Here is a 27,641-nt window from a genome sequence, read left to right on the forward strand (position 1 = left end):
ATGGTCCTCATCGACATATACCTCCAGTCTATACAGCAGAGGGATCAAAAATATGTCCTTGCATCTTTGAAATATTACCCATTGAGCTATACATGTATTTATACTTCCTAAAGTACATCCCTTCAAACTACTCCAGGTTTTCCCCCACACTTGTTCACACCAGCACCTCCACTGCCTCTGATCCTTTTACATGAATTTATTTCTATACAATATTCTAAAAACACCCCTTGTTTTGTACATATTTTTCTCCCCCCTCCCCCATGTTTAAATTGCTTTATAACAACTGGTTTCCTGATTTGTTGCATCTTCTCTTCTCTGAAATTTGCCATGATTTTTTAAAAAGACAAAATGAAATAAAAATACCATGGTCAGAGATGAAAAAGGGAAAAGAAAAAATAGAAAAAAAATACATGAGATAAAATAATGAAAAAAAATTGAAAATGAAAATTCTCAGAGATAATGCATTTATAAACAAAGAAACGGTTACAAAGATGGCCGTGGTAAGTGGGTGTATATATATATATTTATATATATATATATTTATATATAAATCCATGTCCCATTCAAATGGCCCCGATACCTCAGGGATCTAAGTCCAGCCCAAACTCTCCCTTCTCTATAGTCCCCTTTGCTTTGGGTTTCATAAAGAACGCAAATGTCCTGAAACTCCTTGGGGCTAGTTGGCTCCCAGGGCCTAAGGGTGGGGAAAGCCTCTGAGAGCAAGGCTTTGGCCAAAAGGATTGGTTGGGGGGACCAAAGAGTGACTGGGGGAGGGGAAGGGGAGGGACCAATACTCCAAGGAAAACTCTTCCCCTCCTTTTTTTTCTAAACCATATGGGGAATTTTTGGCCCCTTGGGGACCATAGCCTCTGTCCCTTAGTAATCCAGAGATTCATACCAGGAGGTCTTAACTCCAGCCTCCTACCCCCCAATACAAATCTCCCTCCCATTGCTTCAAGCAGAGGCTGAGTTAGAGAACAAAACGAACTTGTTCTTCTGGGTGTGAAAACAGGGCAAGGGGCTGGGTCTAGGGTTCCCTCCTTTCCAGTAGCTTGGAGAGGTCAACCTCTTGGTCTTTCCCCTTTTGCTGGGAATTAACCAAACTTTTGAAGTGGGGGTATTGGAAGGAAGATCTCAGGTTTGGCATATTTCAAGGAGGCCACAAGAAAGCCTCTTCCTTAAATACTTACCACCCCCTTCCCCACTACAACTTTCATAGCCCTTTCACCATATGATTGTAGGGAATACACTTGGGCCCCACTCAGCAACTCAAGAGTTCCATTTCAGACCCAAAGAGTTATTGTTCTTTGAGCACAGAGCTAGGAGCACAGTGGTGTGCAATGAGGGAAGCTGAGGCCAAAGGCCCAAGAAAGTGGAGCCAAATCCTGCCACTTGCCAGAGAGGAAGGGGAGTGGTGGTGGGGTGCGGGTTGGGGGTCAGAGATGGGACCTCTTCTCTTCCCTCAGTTGGATGGAATCAAGTCTCTAGGAGCTGGCCAGGTGCTCCACCTGGATGGTGCTGGTGGTAACTGTGAGGCAAATGTCCTTATGGTGCTCAGCTGTCTTGTAGGAGGTCAGGTCAAAGGAACACTGGGGTGGGGGATTAGGATTGCTGTCCCCACCTCCCCCGCCTTGGGGGGCTGCCCCAGGGGGCTGGAAGTGCTGTTGCTGCTGCTGCTGCTGCTGCTGCTGTGAGGCCTGGGAAGCTTGAGCCTGAGCCTGAGCTTGGGCCACCGCTGCCGCCGCTGCAGCTGCTGCCGATACTGCTGATACCTGCTGTTGCTGGAGGTCTGGAGCATTGTGTTTTCGCATGTGTTTCATCAGGTACGTCTCCTGAGGGATTTCATACAATGGTTATGAGAAGAAAAGGGGAAGACAGAGAATGTATATACAAGCTGGTTTCTTTTGGTTTTCAGGATAAGTGCTTCATACTAAGATAGCCCAGATCCATTATATAGAGCTAACAGCAAATTCTCTATCCATGTACCCACCAAGTCTGAAGAGAGGCATAAAAACAATTTCTTATTAAATTAGAATAAAACTCGAGAAGATATCTTGTCCACTCCCTGACTTTAGGAATCGGTACTTCCCCCCGCATTTATTAAATACCCGCTATATGTCAGGCAGCTAAATGGCTCAGAGGATAGAGCAATGGGCCTACAGTCAGGAGGCCCTAAGTTCAAATCCAGCCTCAGACACTGACTAGCTGTGTGATGCTGGGCAAATCATTTAACCTCTGTTTGCCTTAATCCACTGGAGAAGGAAGTGGCAAACCACTCCAGTATCTTTGCCAAGAAAACCCCACGGACAGAATGTATGATGCACGGGGTCACAGAGTCAGATACAACCAAATAAGGATATGTCAGGCACCATGAGGGCAGGACAGTCATCCCATAACTACTTTCTGGGATCTGAAAGTTCTTTTAGTAGATAATTTAAATCCTACAATTCTAAAATGATGCTACGGCGGGTCATTTTCAAGAAGTGAGGTGGAGAATTACTATTCACCAACTATCACATAATGTACTTCTCTCCAAGACTACATTGCCACTTAAGACGCTTCCACTGTAAATACAAACATCACTACAGCAGAGTTAGAGTCTTTTGGGGCTACGGAAAAGAAAGGAGCACTCACCGATGTGTACGCACGACTGCAGATTGAACAGGTATACACTTTAGCATGCTTCACTGTATGTGTAGACAGGTGCACCTCTAAGGAGGCTGCATCTGTGTATGCTCGATGACAGTTGTGGCACTTGAAGGGTTTGTCTTTGTTGTGCTGCCGTCTGTGGGACTAGGGGAAGGATGACAAACTAAGATCAGTATTTGATACTTTGCGGCTACCCATCCCACCTAAGATACATACTGGAAAGACTATATTGCCAAGCCCGTTCCCAAGGGAGGCATTCTCAGTAAGGAAAAATGTAGACTTAGGTGCCTATTCTCTTAGGTACTATCTGAGCCCAGATAAAATGGTTTATAATGGAGATTCAGGAAGCCACACAAAAATATGATACGCGCTGGGATTCTTACAGTTACAATGCTAATGCTTAAAGATAGTCTGTGCCTAAGGATGGGGTCTGCTCAAGTATTCCTACTGGTGGGGCAATTACCTGCAAGTTGGAGAGTTGAGTAAAGGCTTTTTCACAGCCTGGGTGTGCACATTTGTATGGTCTATCTCCAGTATGGATTCTGCAAGGCGAGAGAAAAGCATAAAACAAGGAAAATTAACAATGTTACTCAAAGCTGGTTCTTGGAGAACCAACCCTTTTCCAAATTCTCCTCTCCCATCCTTTCAGTCACAGCCACTACTTATCATCAGGGAGCTTGGGTACAGTCTTTACAAATAAGTACTGCTATTTCTTCCCAAGATCTTAAGTACCTATGCCCCCACAGGGCAGGCATCATGTTACTTTCTAAGCAGGTCAACCCTGACAGAAACTTCATCCAATCAGTGCTCAGAGCCATATCTTAGACCAGGGCTGTCCAAAATGCGGTGATTTATGTGGCCCACCTACAAGCATAGAAATTTACATAAATGCTTTAGTAAAAGCCAAGCTACCACAGAGCTCTCACTAAAATGGCAAATCAAAATATATTGTCTATTGTTTCAATAAAAACCTAAGGTTGGACAGCCCTGTCTTAGACCATGGTAAGAAAGGGACTTTCCATGTCCAATCTCCCCATTCCCCACATTACATCCAGGAACCATGCCCTAAGCCCTGAATGATACCAAGGGAGACTGTTGAAAAACCCAGAGTTATGTCAATCTTGGAGAGCAAGGCTGATAATGCACAGACCCTGTGACCCTACCTAGAGAGGCAATGAAATGCCAAGAAATGCCTAGGCATTTGTACTGACAAATGTAACTTGTACTAACTAGACCATTTCATTCCTATACCATCGTTCACCCACTGGGCACGAGCTGAAGAATCTTGAATGTTTGACATCTGACACCCACTTCTGATCCAGAACTTGGAGACTACCCCTTCAGCTAAATGCTTGTCAGCTCATCCAAATTGTGGCAAAAAAGCCATCATCATCATAGGACTTGTCATCTCCCATAATGGATACTTGAGGTTCTTTTCTCTTTCCAGAGTGAGAGGTACGAGCACCTACAAGCGTAGGTAGTTTACATCCATGGCAAGTCTGTCAAAGGCCCCATGGGGTGGGATGGGATGGGGTGGGGTGGTTGGAAGGTGGTCCCACATTCAGATTTGAGAATCCATGATTACGAGACCTTCCTGATTGTCAAACTCTGTTCCTCCACTCTTTCCCATATTCACATTCAAATGGCATGTAATCATTAGGCACCCTTGTGAAGCTGGTAAAGAAGCTGTTTCTCAGATGACTGAAGATTCTTAGGCTTCTGTGATGTTCCAATATTATGTTCCATTTGGGAACTCGATCATGGCTTTCTTCTGGTCTCCCTTGGAGTCTCGCTGGCTGGACTGGATTTCACTAGACTGGTACCTCACTACAGGAGCCATCATCTTGGTCAGGAATCCTTTGTTTTGTGAGATGAAATGAGGGTCCCATAAAGTCAATGCCCTATGGGATGTTGATCTGGTTTCTTCCAATCAATTTCCACTGCAAGGGAAATATCTTGCAAAGTGTGTATGCATGTATGTATATTTTAGGGGAGGGTATTGGGGGGAGGGGAGAAGTCGTGTCTGCTCCAAGTCTGTCTCCATCTCCCATATATCAGGGGTATGGCGTAATAGCCATTGTATCTCCCTGGTACATCTCTGCCTCGCACAAACTCTCCTGGGACCCACTGATGTCTCCAGCGCTGTTACTCAGTCCTCTCTCTCTGTTCTGCCAGTGATGCTCTCCTCCAGCCAGGTCTCTCCCCTGACCCCTGCATGCGGGTTGTTGTGTGTGTCCAGGGCGGGGGTGGGGAGGGCATGCCAGCGGGGGGGCGGTCGCCCGCCACTCTCCCTTACCGTGTGTGCTGCTGAAGGTGGGAGAGCTGGCGGAAGGCCTTCTGGCAGTAGGAACAGGTGTAAGGCTTGGCCCCCGAATGGATACGGAGGTGCTGGGCCAGGTAGGAGCTGTTGGCGAAGGTCTTGGAGCAGTGCGGGCACTTGTGGGGCTTGACAGTCTCCGTGTGCAGCTTGGAGTGGATCCTGCCGGAGAGGAGAGGGGGAGGGGGGAAGGAGGAGGAGGAAGCAGTTCGACACCACGGGCTGAGCTCTCCACTGGGTGAAATGACGTTGCTTGACGGATGAAAGTACTGCCCCCCTCCTCCCAAGACACTCACAGACCTGACTAGAACTAAATGAAGAGGAGACCCGGGTCTAGATGGTTGCTTGACATAAGTTCGTGGCAAGAATGGTAGACAAATGGTGAAGAGCTGCTATTCTTGGCTCCTGGTAACCCCACAGTAGGAATCAGAGCTCATGGTACAGGGAATACTGGATTTGGAGTCAGAAGACCTGAGTTTGATTCTCAATTTTGCCACTTAGTACCTTAGGCAAATAACTCAACCTCATCTGTAAAATGAGAGGCATGAACTAGATGACCTTTAAGGTTCCTTCAAGCTATTAATCTACAGAGTCCTACAAATTCCTTGGTTCCCTATAAGGTCACACACAACATGGTTCCTAGGGACACCCTCTTCAAAGGCAGTAATTTACGCACAGAACAAACTCCTGACAATTCATAAGGCCAAAAGATAGATCCACACCTTATCACACCTGGCTCTGAATCTAGGCATAAAGGAAAAGCAGGGCCTGCTCTGCAGAAAAGCTACACACACACACACACACAGGCACAACCCATGACATCAATACAGACTCTGTAATAGGATCCCAGAATTTCCCATGCCCCCAAAAGTGCTAAGGAGACTCCCTCATAGAGACAAGGTTCTTGTAGAGTAAACCAGAGAAACAGAGATTCAAGAGCTTATCTGGGAGGAAAGATAAGCGTAGTAGACTGGGTATGGGCACAGTGAGGATAAAGAGATGGGGCAATTAGGGCTGCTTGCCTTACCGTGTGTGCTGCTGGAGGTGAGAGAGCTGGCGAAAGGCCTTCTGGCAGTAGGAACAGGTATAGGGCTTGGCCCCTGAGTGGATACGGATGTGCTGAGCCAAATAGGAGCTGTTGGCGAAGGTCTTGGAACAGTGCGGGCACTTGTGGGGCTTGGTCTCTGTGTGTGACTTGGAGTGGATTTGCATCTCCGACTTGGAATAGAAGGTCAGCGAACACATCCGGCACCTGGGCCCAGCCAGGGCAACAAATTAGACACGACCCCCCACCAAAACACAGATAATCCCATACCCTCCTCCCATTCTAAGTCCAGCCCTAATTAAGAAGTATAACCATATGACACAAGACATGTATTTCTTCTGCTTCTCTCAGATTCTTAATTTCTTTCACCTCCCCCTGTGGAGTCTCCCAACTATAAACTGGGAAAAGCACCCCATGCACTTCTCAATTCCCCAGGGAGGCAGTAAAGAGTAGGATTCCTAAAAAGGGACCTTTCCTCTTCTTAGAGAACATTGTTTCAGCACCAATCTTATTTTTTGCCCATCTCAAGGAACTTCTTATTCTGCTCTAAACCTTTCCTTTCCCCCAGGTATATGGAGGTAATACCAGTCTATTAGGCCGAAGAAAGTGTCACCCCACCTGACTCCACTTTTATTCACTATCTGAGATAAAAGTCCTGTCTCCTGCTCTGTGGTGCCATCAGCTAGAAAAGTCTTCAGCCATTATTAGTTTAGATTTGGCCTCTGGGCAATGGCTATGTCAGCTGGAACTTCTTTTACCTCAACAAATCAAGAAAGGGCAACATGGCCTAAAAAAGGGGTAACAGAATGGAAGCCAAAAGACTCGGACAAGTTCCTTTTCTGAGCCTCAGGTTCTACTCTTTTCCTCTTTCTGTAAAATGTGAGGATGATCACTGCCCTTTCCCTCCCTTAAGTGCATTTCAAGAGCAAACTGTCAAGGGTTCTAAGCTCCTCAAAAAGGTATTGCTAGCTTTAGTTTAAATATAGAGCTCTCCTCCCCTTAAACAAGCTTTTACTTAAATTCTAGTACTTTAGTCCAATCCCCCTTAGCAAATTCAGGGGCAGGGGGAGGGAGGAAGGAGAGGAAATGTATTTTTCCAAAAGGAATAATGGTGAACAGACCCTTGATGGAGTGAAGAGTCCTGGGTTCTAACTCTGGGATTGTCTAAGCTTGCTCGCTTCACTATACCTCATTTTTCTGATGAGAAGGTTAATATCTACTGCCTATCGGTACACAGTAAAAACATTTTGGGCTTTCTCAATAGAAATTGTTAAACAACAACAAAGATTGAATTCATTATATTAATGGAAGCAGTGCCAGCAATAAGACAGTTTCGCTATTTATTTTACACTGTTCAACATTCTAATTTGAAGGGTCCAACATTACCCTCTGTCGGTGAAATTTTTTCCTAAGAGATAGAGGAGTGCCTCAATTCTGAATCCATGCTAAAATCTCACCGGGTTTTTTTGGTTAGTCTTTCGAGTAAACAAGACCAACCATACTCCCAGTGTTGGGGTTATTAAAGACAATCCATTTCAATGCAGTTTTCTGGTGCAGAATATATTGGAAAGCTTAAAGTTACTGCTCAAGGCAAAGACCACTATTCTAAGTATAATGAAATCTGGTTTCTTTGATATTAACTTGACTTCATAAAAAAGATGAGACAGAAAGTTGTTAATACGTATAAATTCTCAGAAATGCATATATCTTACTCTTATACCATCTGTCATTTAAGGCAGAGCTATCAAACTCCTGGCCCTCAAAACTCCTCAGTGTGGCCAGAACCAGATTAAAATGTAATTGGGTTATGTTTAACAAAATAAAAATACAACATAGATAATATTAATTTGTGGTTTTCCATTGTTTCTATTTGAGCCTGACACCACTGTTCTAAAGAACTCAAGGTACTGTCCCTTTACCCCCCATTTTACACATGAGCAAACCAAAGCCTTGAGGTCAAATATCCAAGGTCACATAGGCAAGCCAGACTGGAGCTAGGTTTTTAGTTTTGCCAATACCTATGAGAGTTTGTTCTTTGATATGGCAAGTCTGTTGCTGTTTACATGGGGTCCTCTTTGCTTTAAGGAAGACTCAAATAGTTCCTAATTCTCTGTTTCTGTAGGAATTCCCTCTCATTACCTTGAATAGGTTTAATTCTGCTCACTGTACCTTTCTTATAGTACCCAGATTCTGTGACTACAGTTTACTAATCCCGGCTCCAGAAAAATCAGTGCCCCCAAATCCTGTCATTTCCCTATGCTGGTACAGTTTTTGATGCTCAGAGTCACCTCTATGGCAGATTAGAGATAACATCAGTAGAGGTGTGCAGAGGCAGAGCACCTTGAACTGTCTAAAAAAGTTAAGAGTTTTGATGTTAGAATTGGAAAGGACCTTAAAGATGGCCCAACTTCTTCATTTTACAGATGAGGAAACTTGGGTCCAGAGAGATCAAGTGATTTAAGGAAGGTCACACACAGGTAGTTAGGACAGAGATGAGACTATAGTATATGTGGCATTCCAGCAAGACACCACCACCCTAATCTGAGCTTTTGATATAGATGAATCTCTTTGTCTATCCCCGTGAGACTACTGTATCTATAAGGTGGTACCCTGCTTTAATTAATCCAATGTGTATCCAGATTTACACAAAACAATTAGAGGATTCATGTTGATTCCTTTTAGAAATAAAGCTGAGAGCATTAAAAATGAGAGAATTTACAAAAAAAATTGAGTCACAACCTTTCAAGAATACATTTGTGTAAAATGAGGTAGGAGGCTGGAGAACTACGATAGACAATATTTTAGAAGGATAAAGTCCCCCATAATATTTTCCCAGGTAGAGGAAAAGGCACTCAGAAAGAATGACCTCTCTCCACGGTAAAGTTGTATACAGTAAATAAATAAATGCTATCAATCACTATTTCTCATTCCTTTCTTCTGAGTTCTAATCATTTTACAAACTATTACCTAGGTAAATACTCCTAACACCACTAAAAGGGAGGCATAAAGCAGAATTCTCTCCATTTTACAAATGAGGAAACTGAGGCCCAGAGAGGGGAAAAGGACTTGCCCAGGGTCACACAGCAAGTTGGTGGTGGAGCCTGAATCCATGAGCCCAGGGCTCTGTCCATTTCCTGTGCCGCAGTTTCCCTGGCTCCTAAAATGGGAACAACATTGCCCATCTGGGTATATTAAGGAGAGAAACCAGTCTCCCCTTCAAACACATCTGCTTCTGTCCAAGACTACGCTTTGAGCCTAGGCCCCTTTGTACTCGAGGGTCAGAGCTCCCCCAAACCACAGAAGCCTTCTTCAGGGGTTGGATCATGGGCTTTCAGAGGTTAAGGACGATCTCTATTGCTCTCTGTTTATAGTACGCCACATGCAAACAAGTATTTGATAAATACTTTTTGATGATGGACAACACTGGCAAAGACAGGATCAGAAAGCCTGATCTGGTCTATATTAATGAGGCACTGAGCAAACTTCTATGTTGACTAGATATGGCTTTTTAAAAGGCAGGGAGGGGAAAAGCGGAGAATAAGCTATTATTTTCATTTTTTTTCTTTGTAGGCCCCTACCATCATCCCAACTATGTGGGGGCAAGAAGGTAAAGGGATCAAACAGGCATTATAGCCACAAGGAGGCACGGAGGCTGGGTCAATAACTGTGAAAGACATCCTAGAAAAGCAGGGATGGAAAATTCATGCCTCAGAATATATCTGGGGACAGTCAGGGGATCCCAAGTTGGGACTTAGACCTCTGAAGAACAAGAGGTAAACTCTAGAAATACTTGGAGAATTTTCCCTGTGTCACTCTATGACCCCAAAAAGATCACTGCTAAGACACCCCAATGTAGGGGAAATAGAAAGGACAGGTAAAGTGGGAACAAAGTACTGAGGAAGTGATGTACCTTCCCTCCACCCCTGGTCCCGCCCACCCTATTGAAAAACGGCCCTGACATGCAACTAGGTCTGGCATGAAAGAGTCACCCAACAGTCCTGGTTTGAAGCAGGACACAAAATGGAGTGGCTGAAAGAATGATCCTCACCCCATCCGGCCCCCTGGCTCTGCCCCCCACCTGTAGGTCTTGCCATCCTTCTGATGGTCTTCGTCATCCTCAGGGGAGAGCACATAAGGGTCATTCATCTCAGGCAGCCCTGATTCCTGCATCCTCTTCTTCTTTCGGCCCCGGGGAGGCTTGGAAGCCACAGTGCCACCACCCCCACCACCCCCACCTCCCCCGCCCCCTTCTTCTGCCAGAGCTGATGCCACCTTCTTGGAAAGGTCAGGGACCACCTGCAGGGCTTGGGAGCCAGGGGGAAGGGCTGACACAATCATAGGAGCTGAGATGGGGAAGGTCTGAGCTGAGGAGGCTGTAGTCACTAGAGAGCCCGAGGGGGATGTGATCACCAAGCCTGGACCTAGGAGTAAAACAAAGTTGTGGTTATCATTTCTTAGCCCTTGTACTTTACCGTATTTCATTTTAAGTTGCCAGAGAATCATATAATCATTTTACTGAATTGAACTGCCCCACTCAGCCCAGTGTTTGCAAACCCTAAATCCTATAGTAAAAAGTCTTACTCTATGTTCCCAGTGCCACCCCCAATCCCTACCTGATAACAGTGAAACTTATCCCTTGATTGGAATCATTTCTGTTCTCTACTTAAAAGAACAGTATAATGCTGAACAAGATTTCTGAGAAATAACACATATATCCCATTCCACCCAGTAACATCTGAACCATCCCATCTTGTAATCCTGACCATGGATTTTCAACACCTCAGACAGCTTAGGAAGGAGTAAGTGGAGTTACTCACCAGCAGTCATTAGTCCTGTGGATGGCACAGGCACCACAGTGATGTTCTGGGTGACTGAAGCCTGGCTATGTGGTGTCAGCTGATCTGGCTTGGTATCAGCATCCATGCTGATGCCTGAGGGCAGGGGTACTGAGGCAGGCACCGTTAGCAGGGTGGGATAGTGAGGTGGAGCCAGACCACAGCCTTTCTCTGGTAGCAACTGATCCTTCATCTTGTTGATGAACATCGTGTTTTCTATCTAAAGCGGAAAAAAAAAATCTGTTATCAGAAAGGGGCAAAGATTATTTTCTTCCCTTCTCCATAGTTTCTCCTTCTTTAACATATAATGGAGATGAGCAAACTAAAAACTGGTGCCCTTGTTCTTCTAAAAAGAGTCTAGAAAGGAAAAGGTCACCTTTAACTTATACTGAATTCAGTAAAAGGAGATATTTTGTGGGGGTAGTAAGCAATTAGTCTGGTTCTAATCTTGCCCAGCAGTTAAGTGGTAGATAGAAATAGTGGTATACCACTATTTAAAGCTGAACAATGATAAAAATACTACCTTGTATTTGCATAGTGCCCTGATGTTTTCAAAACACTTATATGCACATTTTCTCTGCTAATCCTTACACAATTCTGTGAGGTAAGCTGACACTATTGTTCTCATTTTATAGACAGAGAAATGAAGGCTCATAGAAGTGACCTGTCCAAGTACACTTGGCTCCCAAAGTGGCAGAAAAAAGACCTGACCTCTGGGGTTCACTGCCCTCTCTATTGTACTACATGAATGTGGGGTGAAAAACAAGCCAGTATAACCTACCTGTCCTGAGACCGTGGGAACTGCTGGCCAGAAGTACGGGGAAGAATTGAAGTGAGATTCTTCCATTCTACCTGGAGAGAGAGAGACGGAGGATAAATCACAATCATAAAGACAATATGAAAAGGAACGGTAGCATAGGAAGCACCTGGTGCACTCCTCTGAGTGGCAGACCTTAGGATCTGATTCTTGGTGGATACATCCTGCAGTGGTATCTAAGGCTAAACTTAGGTACTTTCATAACTGTTGTGATGAATAAGTTAATAACACTAAAAGGCTCCGCAACTATCTCATTCACTCTCCTTTCCCAATATTAAGAGAGGCAGTATTACTTTCCCTTTATGAAAGAGAAACTGAGCCCTAGAAAAGGGAAAGAATAGGCCCATAGTCATACACCAAATGGCAAAGTTGAGAATAACAATCAGACAGTCTCACCTTTTTCTTCAATTTCTTACTGCCTCATACTCCTAATCTTTGTTTCTGAAAGGATTCTGGGATAAAACAAAAACTTTGAGAAAATGACAGAATGGAAATGCTAAGAAGGAATCAAAATCAGTATTGATTTATTAAAATTCTAGCTGCTATCCATGAAGTAGTGAGATACAACCCTTCCCCACATCCCAACAGGATCAAAGAGGTATATGTAAAAAAAGATGTATATAGTTAGAAGGTACCTTAGACATTATCGAGGGCAATGCCCTTATTTTATATAGGAAATTAAGCCTTAAAGAGGTTAGTACTCTTAAAACTGGGAGAGCTGAGATACCAACAGGCTGGATGAAGTTCACACAAGGATGGTTTGGGATGGCCAAAGAAATATGGCTTCAGGCAATGACTGAGGAAGCTGGGAAAGATATTCAGCAACGCAGCATGGAAAGAACAGTGTGAAATCTCCCCTAAATGCATCTCAGTCACCTTAAAAGTCTAGTTTCTCATTTTTCTTCATGGAGCTTACTTATTAGCTCTTCTCCTGGCTATACTAAATAAGATTTCCAATTCTTATAAAAAGTGAGGCATCCAATTTTGCCCTTGTTTCTTGTAATAAGAGATCTTCTGCCAGAAAACAGAAGAGGGACTGCAACAAACCTCTGAAGACAATAGAACTTTTTTTTTAAGTGACTTAAACTAAAAGGTAAATATCACTTGAAACATAATTGAAGTTAATTAGGGCAAGTATCAACTCTACCTCTTAATATTAGCATTCAATTTAGAAAGCATCATTTTTAAACCAATCCCAACTAGCTTCTGAGAGCAAGAGCTATACATATTCTACTTCTTTTGCCCCCCCCTCCCCATCCATTCCAACATCACCTAGCATGGCATTTTTAAAAATTAAATGAACTTTTAAGAAATTAACAAAAATCTGTCTTCTTTCCTTCCCACCCCACTGTGTTTATCTGAACTGAAAAAGAAAGGAAAAAACCCTATTAACAAACATGTGCAATCAAGCAAAAGAAATCACCACATTGGCCCCATTCAAAAAAATTTATGTCTCAAGTTTACAGTCTACCACCTATCTGCCAAGTGTTTCATCATAAATCTTCTGGATTCATGGTTGCTCATTGTAGTGTTCAGAGTTTTTAAGTCCTTCAAAGTTGTCTGTCTTTACACTATTGTTGTTACTGTATACTGTTCTCCTGGCTCTACTCACTTCCATTTGTGTCGGTTCATACAAATCTCCCCAGGTTTCTCTGAAACCATCCCTCTTTCATCATTAACTTGTAGCACAAAAGTATTCCACTACATTCATATACCATAACTTGTTCAGCTATTCCTTAACTAATGGTCACTTCCTCAGTTTCCAGTTCTTTGCCAACACAAAAAAACCCCTATAATTATTTTTGTACATAGGCATCCTTCCTTGCCTCCTCTTTTCAAGAAAATTTTAAGTTATGAAATAAAACAAGCATTTTCATAACATAGTACAATAAAAAAGATGATTGCACATGAAACTGCAAATCTATTATGCATAACTTGCTATTCCTTTCAAATATACAACAAAATTATTATGTAAATTTTTTTCCTCCCCTCTGCCCTAAAATGGTTACCATTAAACACAAATAGTTATGTGTGTATATACATACATACACATGTATATACACTTACATATGTATGTATATACACATACACACATAAAATTCTTCTATACATACTTTTTCTGGATGCAGATAGCATCCTTCTTCATAGGTCCCACAAGTTAATTTGGGTATTTATAAATAGTCAAAATAACTTACTCGTTCAATTGCTATTACTGTATACAATGTTCTCTTGGTTCTACTCATTTTGCTCTTTATTATTTCATGCAAGTCGTTCCATGTTTTTCTAAAATCACTGAGCTCATCATTTCTTATAGCGCAGTAGTATTCCTTCACAATCAGATACCACAACTTGTTCAGCCATTCTCTAATTGATAGGCATCCCTGCAATTTCCAGTTCTTTGCCACCACAGAGAGCTGTTATAAACATTTTAGAACTTTTAAATTCTTTTCCTTTTCCCCTAATCATCTTTGGAAATAGACCAAGTAATGTATTACTGGGTCAAAGGATATAGGTAGTTTAATAACTCTGGGCATAATTCCAGATTGCTCTCCAAAATGGTTGGATTGGTTCACAATTCCATCAACAACGAATCAGTGTCCCAATTATTCCAAATCCCCTCCAAGATTTGTCATTTTCCCCTTCTATCATTTTAGCCAATCTGGTAGGTGTAAAATGGTATCTCAAGGTTATTTTAATTTGTATTTCTCTAATCAGCAATGACTTGGGGCATTTTTTCAAATGAGTATAAATTTTGATTTCTTCATTGGAAAACTGCCTGTTCATATCCTTTGACCATTTGTCAATTGGGGAATAACTCGTATTCTTATAGATTTGACAAAGTTCTTTATATATATATATATTAGATGAGACCTTTATTTGGTTAACTGTCTACAATTTTTTTCCACCAATTTTCTGGTTTCCTTCTTATCCTAGCTACATTTATTTTCTTTGTACAAAAACTCTTTATTTTAACGTAACTGAAGTTACGAATTTTATACCTAACTTTCCTCTCTATGTCATTTATTCATAAATTGTTCACTTGTCCATAAGTCTTTTAAAAGAAAATCTCTATAAGGTACAAATCTAAAAGCCGTGTCACTTGTGAGGCATACTTCCAAACTGCTTTCCAGAATGGCTGGACCAGTTAACAGATCCACTGACAGCTTCTCCAGCATCTATCATTTTCTTTTTTTTGGTCAACTTGGCCAATTTGATAGGTATAAAGTGGAACATGAGACTATTTTAATTTGTATTCCTCTAATTATTAGTGATATAGAGCATTTTTTCACACAGCTATTTTAACGGCTTAGATTTCTTCTTCTAGAAATTAAAGGTATCTATAGGCATATGAAAAAATGCTCTAAATCATTAGTGATTAGAGAAATGCAAATCAAAATAACTCTTGAGGTACCACATCTCTCCTGTCAGACTGGCTAACATGACAAAACAGGGAAATGATAAATGCTGGAAAGGATGTGGGAAAGTTGGAACACTGTTACATGGCTGTTGAAATTGTGAACTGATCCAGCCATTATGGAGAGTAATTTGGAACTATGCCCAAAGGGCTATAAAAATGTGCATACCCTTTGACCCAGCAATACCACTTCTAGGGCTGTATCCCAAAGAGATCACACAAATGGGAAAGGAACCCATATGTACAAAAATATTTATAGCGGCTCTTTTTGTGGTAGCAAAGAATTGGAAGTCAAGGGAATGCCCATCAACTGGGGAATGGCCGAACGAGTTGTGGTATACGAAGGTAATGGAATAGTATTGTGCCGTAAGAAATGGGGAAGTTACAGATTTCATAATAACCTGGAAAAACCTACATGATATAATGCTGAGTGAGTGGAGCAGAACCAGTACATTGTACACAACCACAGATATATGGATTCTGTGATGACTAACCTTGATAGACCTTGCTCATCTCAGCAATACAAGGTTCAAAGATAGCTCCAAAGGACTCACGATGGAGAATGCTATCTACATCCAGAGAACGAACTGTGGAGTCTGAATGCAGATTGAGGCAAACTATTTGCTCTTCTTTTTTTTTCTCTTTTGTTTTGGTTTTGTTTCTTCTTTCTCCTGATTCATTCCATTGGTCATAATTCTTCTCTACAACTTGACTATTGCATAAATAAGTTTAATGCAAAGTTATATGTAGAAGATATATCGGATTCCATGCTGTCTTGGGGAGGCGGGGGGAGGGGAGGGAAGAAAAACTGGAACTCAAAAACTTGTGGAACTGAGTGTTGTAAACTAAAAATAAAAAATCTTAATTAAAAAAAAAGATTTCTTTCTCTAAAAAACTGCCTGTTCATATCCTTTAAATCTTACCAATTGGGAATGGTTCTTATTCTTATAAATCCGAATCAGGTCGCAATTTTTTTGGAAATGAGACTCTATCAAAGAAACTTTCTACAAAGATTTCCCCGCTCCCACTCCCACTTACCTGCTTCTCCTCTTACATTAGTTGTACTCGGGGCTTTTTGGTGGAAAAACTACTTAACTTTTTGTAATAAATTTGTCCTTTTTGTCTTCTGTGATTCCTGCTATCCCTTGTTTGGCCATGAACCTTTCCCCATTTAGATATCTGAATATTTTATTTTTATACTGATAATTTGATTTTCTTCTTTCTTTAAAAAAAAAATCAAATTAGTAAATGATTTATCCTTTTTTTTTCTTTTAAATGCTGGCTTTAATTTTTTTTTGCTTTCAATTTTGTTATACTCTTCTTTGATTTTCAGTATTTCTATTTTAGCGTTTTATTGTTTTAAAAATTTGTTGGTTTTTCTAATTTTTTTTTCAGTTGCAAGCCCAATTCATTGACCTATTCTATTATTAATATGAGTGCTTAGACATATAAATTTTCGCTTACGCCAGATTTGGCTGTATCCCAAAAATTCTGGTATGTTGTCTCATTGTTGTCATTATCTTTAATGAAATTATGTCACTTCTATGATTTGTTCTTTGACCCATCCATTCTTGAGGATTAAATTAATTTCCGATTCATTTTTCATCATTTCTTTAGTGAACCTTTAATGAATATAATTTTTGTTTTATTGCATTATTGTGAAAGATGAGTTTAATATTTCTTCTCTTCTATATTTGTGAGATTTTTATGTCCTAATACATGGTTAATTTTTATAAAGGTGCCACACACAGCTGAGAAATGTGCTTTCTATTGCCATTCCATAATTTCCAGAGGTATACAATATGTAACTTTTCTAAAATTCTATTCAGGTCCTTAATTTCATTTAAAAAAAAAGTTCTAGGGGGCAGCTAGGTGGCGAAGTGAGTAGAGCACTGGCCCTGGAGTCAGGAGGACCTGAGTTCAAATCTGGCCTCAGACACTTGACACATGTACTAGCTGTGTGACCTTGGGCAAGTCACTTAACCCCAAATGCCCTGCCCAAAAAACAAAACAAAACAAAAAAAAGTTCTAGGGGCAGGTAGGTGGCGGAGTGAATAGAGCACTGGCCCTGGAGTCTGGAGGACCTGAGTTCAAATCCGACCTTAGACACTTGACATATGTACTAATTGTGTGACCTTGGGCAAGTCACTTAACCTCAATTCCCTACCAAAAAAGCAAAAAAAAAAAATTTCAATCTATCTAGGTCTAGGGGATAACATTATAGTTTTATTACCTATTTCCCCTTATAATTCATTTAACTTATTCTTCAAGTACTTAGATGCTATGCCATTCAGTACATGTTTTGTTGTTATTAATTCATCAATAGCATCTTTTGGCAGAATGTAGTTTCCTTGTTTTAATTAAATCTATTATTGTTGTTGCATTGTCTGAGATTATGATTGCTTTTTTCTTTTTACTCTAGCTGAGGCATAATAGATTTTGCTCCAGCCACTTATTTTAACCCTATGTGAATTTTTACGTTTCAAGTGTGTTCCTTGTAAAGAACATATTGTTGAATTCTACTTTCCTATCCATTCTACTATCCTTTTCCCATTTTATGGGTGAGTTTATTCCATGTACATTCACAGTTATGATCACTAATTGTGCATTTCCCTCTATCCTATTCTCTTATGTTTTTCATTCTTTGTCCCCTCCTCCCACTTCTAAAGAAGGCAGTGAGAAGAATATGCTCAGCACCAATGCTCTAAGTTTGACAAAATGTTTCTCTTCCCCTCTCTTCTCTCTCCTCCCCCACAGCCCAATCAAAGGTTGTCATTCTTCCTTTCCCTACTTTTAAATCTTTGAGATCCACCCTCTGGTAAGTAAACTAGAGGGCATTTGTGCGTCCTCTTTCTCCCTTTAGCTAATTCAGAGGAAAGTGAAATTCAAATGACATCTACTCTCCTCCTCCCCTCCCTTCCTCTTTGTAGAGATTTTTACTTGCTTACCTTTTTATGTCAGATAATTTTCCCCACTCTTCTCCCTCCAACCCTGCCCTCATTCCCCACTGTATTCCCTTTCCCCTTTCAGGACCATCAAAATATTAAAATCCCTAAGATGCTCTCCATCTTATTAGACTCTATGACTCCTGATGATACTTAGAACATAAACAGTTTATCCTTTAGTCCTTATGACTGCTCAATTATGTTTACCCTTTTGTGTTTCTTTTGATGACTGTGCTTATATTTCAAAGTTTCTACATAGCTCTGGTCTTTTCATCAGGAATGCTTGTAAATCCTCTAAAGGGCCATTAAAGGGCCATTTGTTCCCCCAAACCAATTTTGCTGAGTAAGTTATTTTTGGTTGTAAGCCTATATAGCTTTTGTCTTTCTGAATATTTATTTTATGCTCTCTATTGCTTTAAAGTTGTGCTACTAACTCTTGTGTATTCCTGATTCTGGCTCCTCAGTACTTGAATTCTGTCTTTTTGGCTTGCTTGCAGCATTTTTTATTTGATCTGGAAGCTCTGGATTTTGGCTATAATGTTCCTTGGAGTTTTCTTTTGGGAGTTTCCTTCAAGAAATGGACAGTAGATTCTTTCTACTCTCACTTTGACCTTTTGTTCTAAGAGATGTGGGCATTTTTCTTTTATGAGTTCTTGAAATGACTCTTTTTTTCATCATGACTTTCATATAATCCAATGAGTCTTAAATTATCTTTCCTCAATCTCTTTTTTAGGTCAGTTGTTTTTGTCATGAGTTAAACTACATTTTCTTCCACTTTTTCAGTTTCACTTCTGACTCTGTTTTTACATCTTGTCTTCTGAAGTTATTATCTTCTATTTGGTCCACTCTAATTTTCAGGGAGTTTGTTGCTGAGTAAAGTTTAGCACCCCTTGTGCCAAGCTGTTAATTCTCTTTCCAATTCTTTCCTATTGTGCTCTGAGTTTATTTATAAAATTATTTAATTAAAAAAAACTTTGCTTCATCTCTTCAAGAGTTCTCATCCAACTTGTAACCAAACTGTGTTTTTCTTTGATGCTTAGCTTGTAGATATTTTGGAATCACTCTTTTTCTCCTGGATTTGTGTTTTCAGCATCCATATCACCAGAAGAGCTCTTTATGGTAGGAGTTTCTTTTTTTGTTTGCTTATCCTTCTAACCCCCCTCCTTAACTTCAGACTTTATGTCAGTCACATTCTATGACTTTTTGGAGGGAATATCTGGGCCATACTTGTGTTCTCTTTAATACGGCTGTTACTCTCTTGGGGTACTGAGTATTATGTCATTCCAGATCTCAGAGACAGCTCAGGCTGGGGACTTGCAAGCTTTAGGTGCTATCAAAGTAGTCAGATTCCAGGGAAAGTTTGATTGTTACCCTCTTGATCTGAACTCTACAAGTTCCTGTCCTAGGTTTAGGTCTGAGCAACACAATTGTGGACTTATCCTTGGTTGGAGTTCCAAAAGACTGCTGCTAGATTCAGCCATTATTAGCTAGATGGAAGGTTCTGCGAGTTTGGAACAACAAAACTACAGGGTCCCCTTTGGTCTTGGATTCCTTCCATGGTTATTCCAATTCAGATTTCAAACTAGAATGGAAACTGGAATTGAGACCCTATGTTGCTTTCAGGGTCAAATTCAAGCAATTGCTGCCTGCTTCTGTGGTTGCTCCTCACTCAATACACAGTCTAGAGTCTACAACCACTCTCTGCTCTGGATCATTATCCTTAGGTCCAAACCCCCTTTTTCAGGCACATATTGGATCTCTATGATTCAGTACTAGGTACTCAGAGACAGAGCTGCTAGTTGGCACCCATTTCTCCACAAGGTCATGCCCCTCTGTATTGGATCTGGGACTTCTCCTGGTCCAAGTATACCGTATTAAAGCCACGGACAACTCATACAATGCATTCCTAGCTTGGCTCCTATTCCCAGTGACTGCAGACCTGGGTTGGAAAAACGACTCAATGTGATTTTTTTTCCTTGTATTTCTCAGTCAAGACTCAGCTTTGTATTTTCTAGATGTTTAGCTGTGGAAGAGAGCTTAGCCATATTTCTTCCTGCTACTTCACTAGGTCCTGGTCTCCTACATAGCATGGTATTCTGCTTATAGTTTGTTTTTTTTGAGGGGGGAAGGCAAGGCACTTGGGGTTAAATGACTTACCCAAGGTCACACAGCCAGTAAGTGTCAAGTGTCCCAGGCTGCATTTGAACTCAGGTCCTCCTGATTCCAGGGCTGGTGCTCTATTCACTGCGCCACCTAGCTGCCCCCCTGCTTATAGTTTTTTACTAAATATTTTTTAAAACTGAAAAACAATGTTTGCTATATATACAAATACGCCCCTGAAAGAATGTTAAACCTCAGACCTACCACCTGCAACATCCTGCTGTACAATTTCCTGGGTGATAGGGAAAATGGATAGACATAAAAATACTGATAGCTACTAGGAACTGGAAGTTAGGTTTGAGGAAGCTAAAAGGGACACACTGTTTTCATTATACATTTTCCCTCTAATGTGCAAAAGAGGACTGGACTTGGAGCCAAGAGACCTGGGTTTAAATGCCATCTATACCCGTTGCTGAAGGAACTTGGGTTAAGTCACTCTCTCCAGTTTCCCCATCTGTAAAATGAGGAAAAGAACGCTTGTACTACCTATCTTAAAGAGCTGTTATGAGGGAATACTTTGTAAATCCTAAAAAAGCAACCAAGCCATTGGTTCTGCAATGGAGACAGGGATATAGCTTATTGACAAGAATGCTAGAGATGCCTGAAGGTGAACAAAAGCAACAAAAACAATTCAATCCAAATCAGGGAGTTTTGAATACTGGGGAATGGCTCTCGGGTGGTTTCACTGGTACTCTCATCTACTCAGGTGGAGACATAACAAGTGTTTTGGAGAGCAAATGCAGTTTGTCCTACTTTTGGAATCCAGTCTTGGCCACCAAGGTGTATTGATTTTAGAATGATGGGGCCTTATTCTATAATAGAGGAAAAAAGGAACTTCTACTTATTCAGCTGCCTGGTTTTCTTTTCTAAGTAAGGGTGCTATACTAGTCTGGGGAGACATAGGGAAGCTTATGACTCCAAAGTGAGATGACAGCAAAAAACCATATCAATCAATCAACAAAGATTTACTAAGCATCTTACTATGTTAAATGAATTTTAAGGACTTTTAAGAAGCTGGGAATCAGAAGATCTGGATTCTATTGACAAATTCTTCACACAAGGCTTTGGGGAAGGCTCCCTTTAGGCATCAACTATACCATCATTAAGAAGGAGGAGAATTCTATATTTTAACATTACTACAGCCTTTAACGTTACTACTAGACAGCATTTTTCTTTTAAAAGGCTCAAAGAGCTTCATGCATACACATATTACTTCACTAATCCTCAAAGATCTGGCAGTAAAGGATCTGGGGGAATTTACACTTCAGAAGTGGGAGAAACTGAGGCACAGAGATAAGTAATTTGTCTGAGGCCACACACAAATAAGAACTCAGAATTGCAACCTACCATACTGCTACTAAAGGATAAATAAAATGATGATGCTAGTGCCACCAGAGTATCATCCTATCACAAAGTTCTAAGCAGAGAAATCATCTCCCTTGATTTCCCCATCAGAAATAAGTCACATTAGAATCTCAATTTCTTTTCCCAAAGACATAATTCTTTTATATAGCTTTTAGAAAGAAACCCTTATCCATCAATCAATTCATTCAACAGCCACTTATAAAGCATCTGGTATGTGGAAAGCCCACTGCTAAGCATTGGGGAATATTCTCCTTAACCTGGTCCACTTGACAGAAGAGAATGAGAAAAAAATATTGAGTTCTAGATTTATAACTTCTCATTTCAACATATGGCTTTAACATGCTTGAAGTACTCCTGTGAAGGAAGATGCTAGAGATCTTTCAGCAAGGATAAAAGTTTTTTTTTTATATACTTCAGTTCAATACCATCAAGCACACAAGGAACTACAAAGAACAATCAAATAAGCAAATGGACTGAAAGGAAGAACCTTTCACGTATGTCTCAAAAACTGTCCCTACTCTGTTGGACAGGAACCACTGTTCCACGTCCAAACAACCCAACAAGACTACTACCAATAAACAGTTTGCCATCTAGCTCCTGGTCCAGCATCCTTGGGATTCTAAATTAGTAGAGGTACCTTTCAAAACGGTTTCCTCTTGTGCTGATATTCTCTCCAGGAATAATGATAAGGTAAGGCACATGGGGAAAAGGGAAATTAGGTTCTAGAAAGCCTGGGCTCTCTAGAAAACAGGATAGTAAGGGCTGTGGGGAGAAAACTTGTCTTTGACACAGAGGCAAAACCTAAAGGAAAGCAAGCTCTATAGACTACTCCACACCAGCCTAAACTTAGTTCATAGTAGTAACCTTAGAATAATGAATGCTATGTATTCAAATTCCTTTCTGTCTATAAAAACACATCTTGTTCACCTTTACCTCAAACCAGTCACTAGGTTACTCTACCAAGGTATATCAGAACATTCTTTCTTTCTACCTCTAAGTATTACAATCTAACAATTATGAGAAAAAAATCTTACAATTCTTTCACTATGAATCTTTTTTTTTTGGCTAGTTCTATATTTAATTCCGAACCTAACTCCCAAGACGATTCAATTCTTAGTTTCTTTCACACTGCGCCCCAACTCTGAACTCTCAGCATCTGATATTTTCTGTGACCCCAAATTACACTTCTCTAATGACACACACTAGCTACTAGAGTCTCTCAATCAGAAGATTTACCCTAAACATCCCACTCCTAACAGCAAAGGGAAGAAGTTCACTTTAAAGCCATGCTTACTCCAACAGCAGGAAACCACTGTTAAGCAATGCCACATGGGAACACAAATAGCATCTGTTTAAATGGCACTGTGGATGAGGGGTAGTTTAACCTGGGACTCCCATCTCTAACTAGTCTCTTGGTGAACAGCCTAAAAGGGCCACCCAGACCAGGATCTCCGAAAGCTAAGCCTGAGTATCATCTTCAAAACTGCAGAAAGTCTAAATTGATTCAGTGCAGGTTGACACTTCTCCAACAACAAATGCCATAATTAACTTGTTACCTAAAGAAAAACATGCAATATGGGTAAAATGACTCTCTCTTACCCAAAACTAAAGTTTCCCCTCTTTATGTTAAAGGTTTCTTACCCTCTCTCTCCTCCTCCTTCTGTCCTATTCCTCCTCCTCCTCAAGGCTCCCGAACTTTCTGAAAACAAAGTGTCTGTGTTAGAATGGTCAAAAGGGATGTAATTAATGAGGTGTCGGGAACTCTGAGGATTTCCAATCTGTCAGCTGTCAGTCTGGAGGGAAAACAAAATTCCTGCCTCTAACACAAGAGAGGGAACGTTACAATAAAAGGAATTTAGTCACTAAGAAACGGATTTAATCCCTAGTAAAGAAGTTGAACTATCTTCACCATTTAAGTATGGGCTGGAAGGCAACCCCCCCCCCCCCAGCAGAGCTTTAATACTTAATTCCTTCTCACAGGTAACCAATAGGCAGAAGCCAGGAAAAAAGGAGGTTGGGAAGGAGGGGGCAAGGGGGCAGTCTGGTCGCCTCCCACCTGTGAGGACAGAAGACAAATGTGGGGACAGAACTAGGATAGGGGTGCCCCAAGTTCTTGTGCCAGGAGGCAGAATCCCTAGTGCAGGCCTAGCCACTCCCATTGGCCATTCCCCCCCACCCCAAACCCCTGAGAGGACTTTGCCCCTCATCTGTCAATGGCCCCATAACAGGGAGCCCCCCTGGCTCAAACCTCAGTCCCTCCCCCCCAAGAAGGCCCCTCGGCTCTAATAAACCCCTTCTTCCCACAAGACAGCCGCTAAGAGTCTCCCCCCCCCTGCTCACGCCCCCTTCCTCAGACCCCTTCTGGGACATCAGATCCCTCCCCTCCAAGAGCCAAGCTCCGACACCCACCAGAAACCCACCCCCTACACCCCCACTCCCACCATTCCCCCCCGCCCCCCACCCCCGCGCCCGCTACTCCACAACCACTTCCGGTTCCGGGAGGGGGGGGGGAGACACACACAGAGCCCCCCCCCCACCCCCTTCGGGACAGGGAGGAGGGAACACGGAGCGTGCCGGCAGCAGCGGCGGCGGCAGCAGCAGCAGCGGCGGCGCCGCGAGACTCACCCGGCTCCAGCGGCTGCAGCAACAGCAGCAGCAGTGGCGGCGCGAGAGTCAGAAAGCTGCTCGGGAGGGGGCGGCGCGTGCCTTTTGCCGGGAGGGAGGCAGAGGGGTGGGGGGGGAGGGAGGGAAATGGGATGAGGGGAAGTAGAGCTCGAGAGAGCGCGCGCACTCAGGGCGCTGGGCGGACCGACGGACCCTCCTGCCCCCCACCCGGGAGGAGTGTGTACACACACGGACGGACACACACACGCATATATATACACACAGACACACACGCCCCGCTCCACACACCCGCAGGGCGGGGGCGCGAGGCACTTGGCGCCCCCCCTCCCCTCCACTCACCCGGAAGTGCTGCTGGCGCTCCTGCACTGAAGAACCCAGATTCCTCCCCTCCCCACCCCCCTCCCTCCCCCCTCCCCCCACAGGCCTGGAGAGGAGCCGCTGCGGCGAGAAGGCGGGAACACCGGAAACGAAGGAGGGGTGGGGAAAGGAGGGAACTGGGGTGGGAGGAGAAGGGGGGGAGGGTGCAAAGGCCCAGTCACTTCCGGGAGCGACTAGAGCGAATCTGGTAGTACGAGCACCTGGGGAGACAGACACCCCCGAAGCGGAAGTCGGGATGAACGAGGGCGGAAGTGGCTTCGTCGAAGGGCAATATTTCAATGGTCAGAGGTGAACGTGACGTTAACCGGAACTAGCGGGGGTAAGTAAGGGCAGAAATGAACTCACTATCCCCAGGGGGCCTTTGGGGCTTGGGGGTGGGACTTCTGGTTGAAGGAGGGAGGATCTTGGTCTCATGAATTATAAAGCCGTCCTTCTAAGGTAAGTGGAGGAGGTACCTTAAAGGACGAGGACCTTATTCAAGGCTACTAGGAGGTCGCAGTCGAAAGACAAAAGAAACTACCGCTGCCCCCAAGGAGCTTCCATTCTATTGGAAGGGTATGATACGGACTGGGACCAGTAGAGCGGAGTGATCGCGTCTGTGTGTTTGCCCCTAGGCTGACTTACAATTTTGACCGACTTTCCACCCGCGTTTTCTCCGTCATTTGCGTGCTGGATTTGGTGACACATTACCCGTATTTCATGACTTTTTTGTTGTGCTTTTAATTCTGTGTTGTTGGTTTTTTTTTATGGAAACATGCAAAAGTTGTAGTTCTTAAAAAGCACATTTCAATGACAGAGCTATTGTAGCCGCTGTTTGTATGGGGAAATCATGAGTTTCGATGATCATTCAAGGCCCAATGAAACGGGATCAGTTGCACTGAAGCACAAAAGATGGTTTGGAAAAAAACGGAAAACAACACAAATAGCCTGATTAATTCTCAGAAAAGCAAAGACCTTCAGGAGACGCGGGACCATAGGGGTTTTTACTCTACAGTGTGGCATAAGCCTTTGAAAGTTGGAAGAACAGCCAAAAAAAACCCCCAAAAGTCGCTAATTATTGTTATGAATGAAAACTGATTGTGGTGGGCAAGACAACACAGACAGGTGAAGATTAGAAAAAGGTAATTTTTTTTTCTTAAAAAACTTATTTTTTCATTCAAAGTTTTATATGTGAAGTCCAGATAAACCTGTAAAACACGTACATCTTCATCAGACTTAAACCATCCATTTCTCCAAAAATATGTTTTGGAAATTTTTTTACTTCATCGAGACTGGAATTCGTGTCTCCAATGAAGGAAAGGTGAATGCTGGCAAATGCTGAATTGTTCCAGAAGTGTAGGAAAACTTACCTTGTGTATATGTCACAAAAGGATAAGGAATTTATCCAAGATAGATAAACATGTTTCAGTGACCTGGAATTGGCTAGATTTAAAACCTATAGAAAACTTATTAGCTTGACTATAGTTTGTGACAGATTTTGTTTTTCTTGCTTTCTCAATGCAGGAATTGGAGGTGAGGGGGTAGCAGGGAGAAAATTCAGAGCTGAAAATAAAATTTTGAAAAAGAAAACCTGTAAGCAATAACAAAGGCTAGACTTGGGGAAAGGAGCTATTTGTTAAAGTTATGCTTAATATCAAATGTGATAAAAGTGTGGCTTCCTGTTAAATTAGAGAATGTGTCAATATCTTGTGAACTCAGTACAAAAACATGAAAAACAAATAATTGCAGCAAAAAAGAGGGCATATTACAAATTAAAAATATTAAAGATGCAAAATTTTGTAAGGATTATTGCATCAGTCAATACGTTTAAATTAGATCGCTGCACATTTGTACTATAAATCTAATGGGGATCCATTATAAGAGGAGAACCCACAGCAGTTCTCCTAATTCTGAACTTTCATCTGCTGAAAAGTCCAGAGTGGTTTGGGGACTGAGGGAAGGGCCACTGCAGTGTTTTCTTTTTTAGATCATTGAAAGGCTAGTGATTGTCCTCCCCTTGCTAAGGTCTGCCTTGGAGGTTTCAAGTGGGAACTGTTAAGTTCCTAGTGGAACCCTAGAGAGGAGTTGGATTTGTACTGGAGAGTCCCTCCCCCTTTTCTCCTCCTTCTCATTTGTGCTTGAGAAGCTTCCAGGGCAGTTAGTTGTCCATGCAGCTCAGGGAGTGGACAGAGATCCTTCAGGGGAAATAAAGCTTTTGCTGCCTTAGAGGAGAAGAAGGCTCCGAGGGTCAGGCATTTGTGTTGCTAGAGATGGAGACCCACTTTCTTCAATTCAAATCTCTGTCTGTAGTGATTAGGATGGGCAGCGTTGGAGTTGAGACTGCAGACAGCAGAAGCAGCAACGGTGTAAGCCTGTAGTTAACTAGCTAATGTGAATGTTTTGCTAAAGGGGATTGAACAGGAAAGGATTTGACTAGAGTGCTAGATCTGCAATCTAGAATCAGGGAGAAGGGGTCAATCAGGGCCAGGGAAACCTATTTTTTCTCAAATACTGAGAAAAAGAGGCCATTTGCTGTAAGCTTCCTCTTCCCTGCCTTCTTTTCATCACAAAGCCCCTTTCTGTTGTCCTCTACTTAGATGAAGTGGCCTTTCCCCACAATTCCTTTCCTCTTGTGAGCTTCTTAATCCTTTGCTATCAGCCTTCCTAAGGTGATTAGGTAGTTAGGTGGTGAAGTAGATAGAGCTTGGAATCTTAAGTAAGGATGATCTGAGTTCAAATTCAGTCTGAGACACTAGCTGTGTGACCCTGGGTGAGTCACTCAACCCTGTTTAACTCAGTTTCCTCATCTGTCAAATGAACTGGAGAAGGAAATGGCAAACCACTCCAGTATCTTTGCCACAAAAACCCCAAATGGGGTCACAAAGAGTCAGACATGACTTAAATGACTGCACAACAACAACAAAAAAGCTTATTACTGAACTGAAACTATCTTCAAAGTTATAAATTATCCCTTAATTACCAAATCTGATGATCTTTTTCTCTTTTCTTCTTGACCTCTCTGCAGCCTTTGACACTGTTGACAACCCTCCTGGATACTCTCTTCTCTGGGTTTTCATAACACTACTCTCTCCTTCCTCACTCTCCTTCATT

General features: G+C 42.1%; 1 protein-coding gene across 4 annotated transcripts; it reads right to left on the minus strand.

Annotated features, from left to right (window-relative positions):
• Positions 1-450: 450 nt before the first annotated feature.
• On the minus strand, positions 451-23,692 carry ZNF384 (zinc finger protein 384). Of its 4 annotated transcripts, XM_036760272.1 has the most exons (10): positions 23,190-23,692; positions 11,628-11,698; positions 10,829-11,066; positions 10,090-10,432; positions 9,082-9,168; positions 5,994-6,218; positions 4,946-5,128; positions 3,113-3,191; positions 2,635-2,793; positions 451-1,832 (listed from the first exon to the last, which is right to left on the minus strand). In XM_036760272.1, exons 2-10 carry the CDS (start codon positions 11,691-11,693, stop codon positions 1,485-1,487), a joined length of 1,728 nt encoding a protein of 575 aa, XP_036616167.1. In that variant the 5' UTR covers positions 11,694-11,698; positions 23,190-23,692; the 3' UTR covers positions 451-1,484. The 4 variants fall into 4 exon arrangements, with proteins under 4 accessions (XP_036616167.1, XP_036616168.1, XP_036616169.1 ...); XM_036760273.1 differs by lacking the exon at positions 9,082-9,168; XM_036760274.1 differs by lacking the exon at positions 4,946-5,128.
• Between the last annotated feature and the right edge of the window lie 3,949 nt (positions 23,693-27,641).

Source organism: Trichosurus vulpecula, chromosome 5, assembly GCF_011100635.1.
Source record: "Trichosurus vulpecula isolate mTriVul1 chromosome 5, mTriVul1.pri, whole genome shotgun sequence".
Taxonomy (NCBI): Eukaryota; Metazoa; Chordata; class Mammalia; order Diprotodontia; family Phalangeridae; genus Trichosurus; species Trichosurus vulpecula.

What these genes read in the sequence shown, in the direction of transcription:
- ZNF384 (XM_036760272.1), bottom strand. Translation starts at nt 11,693, where the DNA reads ATGGAAGAATCTCACTTCAATTCTTCCCCGTACTTCTGGCCAGCAGTT. An exon ending in CACCTTCAGCAGCACACACG is followed by an intron (nt 3,192 to 4,945) that starts GTAAGGGAGAGT and finishes CTCGCCTTGCAG; the next exon opens with AATCCATACTGGAGATAGAC. An exon ending in GCAGTCGTGCGTACACATCG is followed by an intron (nt 1,833 to 2,634) that starts GTGAGTGCTCCT and finishes GAAATCCCTCAG; the next exon opens with GAGACGTACCTGATGAAACA.